Source organism: Alosa pseudoharengus, unplaced genomic scaffold, assembly GCF_046254945.1.
Source record: "Alosa pseudoharengus isolate Yale_2024_CS ecotype anadromous, Long Island Sound unplaced genomic scaffold, YU_APseudo_1.1 YU_APseudo_1.1_scf_15, whole genome shotgun sequence".
Lineage (NCBI taxonomy): Eukaryota > Metazoa > Chordata > Actinopteri > Clupeiformes > Clupeidae > Alosa > Alosa pseudoharengus.
This window is the reverse complement of record NW_027468620.1, coordinates 27786593-27796029: the sequence shown is the minus strand read 5'-3', so window position 1 is coordinate 27796029 and position 9437 is coordinate 27786593. Positions and strand designations below refer to the sequence as shown.

The following is a 9437-nucleotide window of genomic DNA, read 5'->3' as shown; positions in this document are numbered from 1 at the left end:
TCAATAAAATAAATTATATGGCCCCAATCGATTAGAAAAATTTTGCATTCAACCAACAGAAATACATCTGTCAGTCATGTGTCCTATCCATGGCAGCTTGTGCTTGCAGGAAGGTGAGAGTGTAGCTTGTGTGTTGGGAAGTGGGTAACAGTAAGGCAGGGGATATAATGAAACAATGCACTCTATTAACGACTCCATTTTGGATTCGCTTATATTGGCAAATCAACTTCCTGTTTACATCTTTTCTATAGTCATTGTCCTCAAGACCTCGTCTCACGGTATAGACCGACTTAGTGTAAAAATGTTGTGTGCCACTTCCTCCAGCAAACAGGAAAAGGGTTTAAAATGTTCTTAACTTTAATCAAGCAACTGATGTCTGAACTGGTTTGATAACTTTAGCTATTTTGTTCAGCTAGCAATAGTATAGTAACTATTCAGTAGTTCAGTAGTTACTATTCAGTAACTATTCCTTTAAAGTCTTCATATACTGTACAGCGGAAGAAATGACATCTCACCTCAGATGTGGTTCTGGCACAAGAGCTAAACAAATTTTATTCCAGATTTGATGTGCATTCCTTCAATAACGAAATAATGATGCTGAGGAATATAGCACTGGAATCTTAACATCAAGCTTCTCATCCTTTTGATGTACATTCTGTTGTTAAAACTTTCAAACACTGCAAAAGAAGAACAAGTGCTGGTCCAGATAATATCAGTAGTCAAATACTTTCCAACTGTGCTGATCAATTAGGCCCTATTTTTAACTACATCTTTAATTTATCCTTGTCTCAGCAGAAGGTGCCTAAATTGTGGAAAATGTCTACTATAGTCCCTGTTGGCAAAACTAAACATCCCAAATCCTTAAATGACTTCAGGCCTATAGCCCTGACTTCATTAGTTATGAAGTCATTCGAAAAATTGATCAAAGCCGAACTGCTGAAAGCTACTGAACACCTCATGGACCCACTGCAGTTCGCATATAGGACCAAGAGAGGGGTTCAGGATGCCACCATAACTCTGTTGAATTACATCTATAAACACCTTGAGAGCCCAAAAAATCATGTTAGATTGATGTTTGTTGACTTCTCATCCGCCTTCAATACTATTCAGCCACACCTACTAATCCAGAGACTAAGGGATAACTTTGGTCTGGAAGGTAGTATTGGTGGCTGGATTTTGGATTTTCTTACATTGAGGACACAAAGAGTCAGAGTAAATGGCCATTTCTCTGATCTATCTGTAACATCTACTGGCTCACCTCAAGGGTGCGTTCTCTCTCCCCTGTTGTACATAATGTACACAAATGATTGCCGTAGCAATTTTGAAAACCGTCATATATTGAAGTTTGCGGATGACACAGTTATAGTGAGCCTGTTAAATAGCACGGAAACATCGCATGGTCCTGTGGTTGATTACTTTTTAAAATGGTGTCAGGAATCTTTTTTATCCTTAAATGTTTTAAAGACAAAGGACATGTGCATTGATTTTAGAAGTGTGCAGCCTTCTCCGGATATCATAGTGATTGATGGTCAGACAGTCGAATCTGTAGAGTCTTATAAGTACTTAGGCACCTTTCTTGACAACAAACTGACATTTGAGAAAAATACTGACTCGATCTATAAGAAAAGCCAGCAGCGTCTTTTTTGTCTTCGAAAACTCTCCAAATTCCAGGTTGACTCTACCCTGATGACTATGTTTTATCGTTCTTTTATTGAGTCTGTTATTACATTCTCCTTTATTTGTTGGTTTCAGTCCTTGAGGGTAAAGGAGAGGAACCTGCTAAACAAGGTTGTTAGTGTTAGTAGCAAAATTATTGGGCTTGGACAAGAAACTTTACAGGATCTCTACAACAAACAGCTATTTAAGAAAGCAAACTCCATCTTGTCTGACTGCTCTCATCCTCTACATCAACAGTTTCAGTTTCTACCATCAGGTTCATTGCTCAGACTCCCATTTGCCAAAACAAATAGATTCAAACACTCCTTTGTTCCTTCTGCTGTCTCCCTTCTAAACGCTAGGAGGAAAAGGTAGTTTACCCTCCTATGATAATGATGTGCATCATGTTATTTATTATATTATGTGTATTTATGTATTTTTGTCATTTTGTGTGCTCGTACTGCTGCAAAACTAATTGCCCCACTGGGGGACAAATAAAGGCATTACATTACATTACATTACATTACATTACATCTGCAGGAACTGCTTTTGTCACAAGTATCTGAACAATAAATAAACCTCATATGACTAGTTTGGCAGAATTGGTTATCAGGATCGGTCATCACAAGGGTGTAGAGAAGTACACCTTGTGGTTGAGTTGAGCAATTTAAAGGCCCCAATTCAGGACAAGTTCCACTGAACAAGCCAGGGACTGTGTTAGATAGAATGAGCAGATGTTAGATGTGATAATACTAATTAAAGGAAAAGTCGTGTGTTAGAATAACCTAGGGTCAATTTTTGCCTTGGGGGCAATTTTGGGTATGTTAAATTAAATGATAGTGAGGCGCAATGATGTTTTGATTAATTTGCCCCCCAAGGCTATTGCCACATGCTATTTCGTTGTAAATGTATATTCCGGTCTCACTCAAAACTATTCCAATTTACGTCATCTTGTTCCCCAACAAAAGTTTTAACTCGTTATCATCCACTCATAGATCCTAGGCTGTTCTGACACTGGACTTTTTCTTTAACATAAATAATATCACAATAAATGTAATTACACAGTAAAATAAACAGTGTTGGAGAGTTAACTCTTTTTAAGAGTTGATTAAAGGACAGGTTCGGTATTTTACACTTCAAGCCCTGTTTTCAGATAGTTTATGATTAAATAGAACGTTTAAGATTGAAATTTGGACACATGCTGCTGTCCTGAGAATTTTCGGTTTCTGTGGTAGCGCCCCCCCTCCTCCAGAACGATGCATAGGTGCACTGGAACAATCCTTCCTAAAACGCATTAAACTTTCGTTTACAAAGACGTGAAACTCACCGAGTGGTCAGGGGTGTTCACTGATATGCTCACACAAAAATCGTTGCAAAAGATTCTTTCCAACAGGTTTTATCGTAGTTTTTGTCCAACTCCATTGACTTGTATTGGATGTGCTGTGAGGTACGGTATTACTCCGCTGCCGGAAACGGATATGGGGTTGTTTGTTTTCTTTCTGTAGTCTTATGCAGTCGCGGTATCGTAGGCTAGTACGCTATCCAAATTATTGTCACGTCCAACCATGGCTAATGCTAAAATGTCTTGGAACTTGCACGATGTGAATGATAGCCTACGTGAATCATTACGTTTTCATCATGAAAGTTCCACAGCCAAAAAAATAGTAAACGTACAAAATCATGTAGCCAAATTATTCATGTAGGCTAGGGTTAGTGTGAACATGACAGGTTATGGACATAACAAATAAGTTCTTACCCCAAGTTCTTCCAACTCTGTCGTCCCAGGAGGTAATGTGGGAACCGCTGTATTTCTCAGGCAAAAGAGCTTTTTGGGCGATTTCTTTTGACCTCCAGCGAAGTTCAGTAAAATGCAGACATGGTGATCAGCTTTCTGCAGATTCTCAACAGGTGTGCTCACATCCAACCCCAGAAATTCCAGCCACAACTTTAGCCTTTCTGGATCGTTGAAAGGAAGTCTGTGACAACTTTTTTTGCCACAAATTTTCCCGCTATTCGGAACTGCATAAATCGCCTCATTTTTAGCTGTCTGTTGCAAAATACTTCAAGACAGCGATCTTCAGCTTCTTCTGTGTATTCAATGAAATGCCAGTGGTTTGCTTGTAATTGGCAAGACGGTGTAAGGTGCATTATCGCCACCAACTGGGCTGGAGTGTCTATTATTCGGAAGAATGTACGGGTGTGAGGCGTTTGGAAAAATAGCTCCACAGTTTTACAACATGGTAATAACCTGTTGGAAAGCGTCTTTTGCAGCGATTTTTGTGTGAACATATCAGCGAACACCCCTGACCACTCGGTGAGTTTCACGTCTTTGTAAACGAAAGTTTAATGCATTTTAGGAAGGATTGTTCCAGTGCACCTATGCATCGTTCTGGAGGAGGGGGGGCGCTACCACAGAAACCGAAAATTCTCAGGACAGCAGCATTGTGTCCAAATTTCAATCTTAAACGTTCTATTTAATCATAAACTATCTGAAAACAGGGCTTTAAGTGTAAAATACCGAACCTGTCCTTTAAGTGTTTAAATGACTCTGATAAGTGTAACATGTTAAATGCTCCCTGATGGCAAAAATACACTGGGATTGATCTAGGCCACACCAGAGTGGTAGAGAAAAGAAAACAGAGTGGCCACACTCCCCTAAGAGACTGTGGAAAAAGAGACCGTGGAAAACGCTTTTTCATGTCAGTTTCTGGGTTATGGAGACAGTTTTGGAACTGAAAACTGCCAATCACTTGGTCAGTAGCCAATGAGTTACTAGAGTACGCCCTCCAACCAACCTCCTGCAATACAGCCATTCATCACAGGTTTTTTGGATCCGTTGATTGTGTGGTAGCGGAATCAAAGAGTGTCACAACAACTCTCTCTTTCTATGGCTCTGGGTCACACCTTCCACATAATAAATATATTTCAAGAATGGGCTTCTCCTTAATGGTAATCCTGACCATACTCAGTAATTTGGCTTATCAGTTGTTCTACCTTGCACACATCCCAAGAAGCCACAGTAAACAGTTATGAGAAAAAAATAAACATTAGAAACAGGAAAGTAGCATTTACCTTACATTTACCCGACTAACATGCATGGCAGATATATGGGGGTGCCTCATAATAACATTGTTGAAACTGATACAAACACCAATCCACTACTTTTACCGCTGCTAGGTAACAAAAAAGTACTTGAGCAATACTGAGGCAACTAAATGACTGACTATACAGATTCACTCAAGACGTAGAAACGATGTCGTCAGTATTACACTATGATTTCAACATTTGTGCCATTCCAAAAGACCTTTTTAATAGCAGCTATTTGACATGAAATAGTAGGACATAGGCAGGGATGTAGTGGTAAAATAAGAGGTGGGTAAACTATGAATTCTGTGATCACGGTAAGGTGAACTGCACCATGCAATATCAGATTTTTTAAAAAGGCATTCAGAACATGTTTGATGACGTTAAGGATTATTGTCCAATGTTTATAACAATACCAGTGGTGTTAAATGGTTCCTGAGTGTTGATGATTGTGAATGTGGATAATACAGTGTGATTTTTGAATGTTAAAAGTTGCAAGAGGTGGATAAACTTCCGTTTAGCTTCCGTTTAGCCTCCACTACACCCACGGGCACAGGTGTTTCTAAATACCTTAATGAAGTCTCTTTTCAATAAACCTCTTAAAATCGCCGACAGAAAGGACCCAAAGCTGCCATCTTTGCCCATATAAGGAGATCCGGGTGCAACCCGCGCGTAGAATAGAAAATCCAACTGAAAAAATTTAAGCTGAGCTGTTGGCCATTTCTTATGGAGGCTTGGTTACCATGATTGTTACTCTCTTCAGAGTAAAGTGTGTTCTGTTCTAGTATTTTACACATGATTAAAATGAACTGTGAGCTAGGGCTGATTCAGACTGGGTGTGTGGTGTGAACGTGGCGTTTCAGTTGGGTGGCGGCTGTGTGGCGTTTTCTATGTCTTTTCACACCAGAAACGTGCCTGACGCTGCGCTGCAGTGGCCCCCTCATTCTGTTTTGAATGGAAATGTGCAAGCTCTAACCTGTTACCATGGGAGCCGAAATAAAAACGGACACGCCACGCAGCTGACACGCTCACACCACGCACCCGGTGTGAATCAGCCCTAATTGTTGCTTCAGTTACGCAAGGGTGTAGCTTCCCTGTGAAGGTGGGTTGCACCAACAAGGATTAAATGAATTTTGGTTTAGTCTTAATCAAGGATTTGTAGATCTAGGTTTAATTTAATTTAATTTAATTTTAAGCATGGTTTAACAAATCCACGATAAAAACCTTAACCTGTAATTAAAACCTTGGCCGGTGTGTTGTACCAACAAGGATTTAGTTTTATCCTGGATTAAATCCAGGTTTATCCATTAAACCTAGATTAAAGATGATCAGGTCACTGCCAAGTGTAATGGCATTCATGATTTTTAAATTGAATCTTATTACAGATTCCTTGTTGAATCGGTAGCCTACCTCCTTGAAAATTCCTCATCATCATAAATCTCCATAGGGTTGAGAAAGTGTCTTATTTTCCTTTGTAGGCCTAGATTTTCTTCAATCCATCTATGCAGCCATTTGAGAAATTTTAACCACCTCAGCAGCAGGTTTAAAATAATGAATTCCTAACTGAAATTTAAATCTGAGTTTAAAGCAGTTGAGCAACAGGATTACAATTAATCCAGGTTTATGTGAACATCTAAACCAAGATTAAAAGGATGGTTTAAATGTAAACCGGCTTACCTTTCAACTAGGTTTAATGTTTGGTGCAACTGGATTAATGGATAAACCTTGATTTAATAAAACGTAATCCTTGTTGGTGCAACCTGTTTGACACTCCAAATTTGACACAATTTGTGATTTTACTGTGTACTAAGGTAGCCTATATTATACAATGGATAATAGATTGACAGTTTTACCACAAGCAAAAGTTACTTGTTGTTACTTGAGTGTTGGCAAGTTGATAAGCAAGTGTTTCTACAGAAAACGATCTGATAAGTGTTGGGTTTGGGAAATATTTGATAAGAACTCTGACATACTGTAACTTGGATATATAATGGCCACTGCACTTCATGTCTAGGTGATTACCACCTCCCCCTACATTATTAGCTGGCTAAATTTTCCATTATTCATTATATAATGGGTACATATCAATCACCTGGACATGACCGCACATGGTAATGGCTATGGTTATATGATTTGGTTATATGTCACTCCACGTGTACTAAATGGATCAGTCCAGATAGCAGATGTGTCCATAGTCCACAGCCCTCTATGGGTCCGCACTACAGAGGGGTAAAGAGGCCACTTACAGTCAACTATGGCACAAAAGTGGAAGACAAGCTTTTCCATAATGTTAAAGCAACACCAAAGAGTTTTTTATACCTTAAAATAAAAAAAAAATCGTTTCAGTCGTTCATCAACTTGTAACAGGGTGAACGGCACTTCTGCATTTGCTTCGCAGCCCTCTATCGGCTATAACCGCACTATGTAAGTTTCCCAGATCGGGTAGCGGATCTGTAGTTCAATGGAATGAGACATAAGAAACTACAAATTTGACTTGCATCTGATGTCGCAATACATCGTAGGCTACTTTTTTTTATAAATCGTGCAACATATTCTACCTTGTCTATGGACATCGTTATTTGCAAAGCCGGTGCTGGATAAACAAATAGCATGCGTGCGGCAGAGGGAAAGTTCTTTGGTGTTGCTTTAAAGACATCTTTAAACAGAACATGAAATTTGATGATCGTGATCATGCTGCAAACAGTGAAATGAGCCACATGTTAGGATGGTGTTTTGAGTGTTGAGAATTTTTGATATTTGTAGGATTTGCATGACATGTTTTTATGCATTTGGATTGCACTGATTTGTCATCTACATTTTTATTATCATCTTCATTTATTTATATTTCAATTTCTGCAATGGGGGTGGTTTACTTTTTGAGTGAGCGCTTCATTTCCAGATATACTGTGTCATCACATAAACAGCTAACCTACATCAGCTCCTGTTCTAATGTGCCAATCAACTTACCATGGTCAGTCTACTTCTAGTAACCTGAATGATCTGGAGGAGGTTTATGAGCATCACAAGTCCTTAACTGGTGTTGGGAAAAAAACAATCATATAATTTGGCATGGTCTAAAATTACGTACCTACCCGTTGTGAAAAACTACTAAACTACTCAAGCTAAAAATGAATACATTATGTACACATTTATATTCCTACAGTATGTGTCTATAGCTGAACAGGTTCAGTGGGTCAGAGAGCTTTAGTACATCCACTAAATGTATAATATAGAAAGGTTTGTTCTCTGGTTACCTGCAACTAAAAAATATCCATTTGGTACATAAATATTTGATATTCTCAAAAAGTCAAACATTTGTGGAGAAAAAAATCTTAATGTACTTAAGATAAAAATTACACAATGCAGTCAAATTCGTTTTGAGTCTTTCATGTCTATAACTGTACAGGGGTTGTGGGAAATACCACTTTTTTTCTCACAGGCCCCATGGAGTCCATCACAGTCGTATGTCATCCAGTTTTGTCAGCCTCTCCCCGAACAGCTGCTCCTCGTAGTCGGACAGCTGGCGCAAGAAGCCGGCGTTGGGCGCGGCGCAGGCCCTCCGCTCCTTGAGCCAGCGGAAGGCGTGCAGCAGAGACCAGCAGCGCTGCTCCATGAGGAAGGCCAGCGTGAGCACGGAGCTGCGACTGCGTCCCAGGCTGCAGTGCACCAGCACGCGGCCGCCCGGCACCCCGGGGCTCCCCTGCAGGGCGCCGGCGATGAAGCGCGAGGCGGCGGGCAGCGCCTGGCTCAGGTCCTGCTGGGCATCGTCGTTGAGGCGCAGGCACAGGTAGCGCACCACGCTGGGGAAGGCGTCGGCGCTCTCGGCCGTGGCGTTGACCACGTGGGTGATGTGCAGGTTCTTGATGATGCGGTAGTCGTGGGCCTGGGCAGCCGAGCCCTGGTACAGAGCCCCCTCCAGGATCTCCGAGGGGTAGATGGTGAGGGAGCGACGCTCCGACTGCAGCAGGATCATGCGGGGTGTGCACAGGAAAGGGTAGAGGGAGTGGAAGGCCGAGTAGCCACCCAGTAAGATGACCGGATCCATCCCCAGTGCGCTGAGCTGGAAGAAGCACCGCTGGAGAGGCATCGAGTCATTCCGGGCCTCCTCACTACCCACTGAAAGGACAGAAAACACACACACACACACACACACACACACACACACACAAACACACACACACACACACACACACACAAACACAGTCTCAATCCTTTATTACAGTGTCAAATACCTATCAACCAGTCATTATAAGCAGTATTTCATGAATTTGAATATGAATGGCTGAAAATGAATTCTTAGTGAGTAACTTTTATTTATACATAAGCAACAATTTGCCGATTTTTGAGGTATGCTTTGATCAGGCAGCTAGTTTTGACATCATCTTGAAATTTGTTTTAATTTGACAGACAAAAGCACTTGGTTCATTTCCACCAGCCATCCAGGATATGAACTATGCAGTTCTGTGTTCCGGGTAAAAATAAAACTCTCACAGGGAGACATTGCTGACCACATTTAGCATGTTAGCAAGCTTCTAATAGTGCCAATGAGGTTTTGTATATATTTTAGACAGCTAGCCACTAGTTCAAGACCATAGTGCTGATTTTAGGTTTTATTTAATCTTGAATTTCCCCTGGGGATCAATAAAGTATCTATCTATCTATCTATCTATCTATCTTATAGACTCTTATGGGATTTC

At 40.6% G+C, this 9437-nt stretch overlaps 1 protein-coding gene across 1 annotated transcript; it reads right to left on the bottom strand.

Annotated features, from left to right (window-relative positions):
• Positions 1-8194: 8194 nt before the first annotated feature.
• Positions 8195-8827, bottom strand: LOC143123945 (putative rhodanese domain-containing dual specificity protein phosphatase). The gene has a single exon (XM_076285205.1). It carries the CDS (start codon positions 8825-8827, stop codon positions 8195-8197), a length of 633 nt encoding a protein of 210 aa, XP_076141320.1.
• Between the last annotated feature and the right edge of the window lie 610 nt (positions 8828-9437).

Excerpts from the sequence above, each read along its gene's own strand:
- LOC143123945 (XM_076285205.1), bottom strand. The coding sequence starts at position 8,827 with ATGCCTCTCCAGCGGTGCTTCTTCCAGCTCAGCGCACTGGGGATGGAT.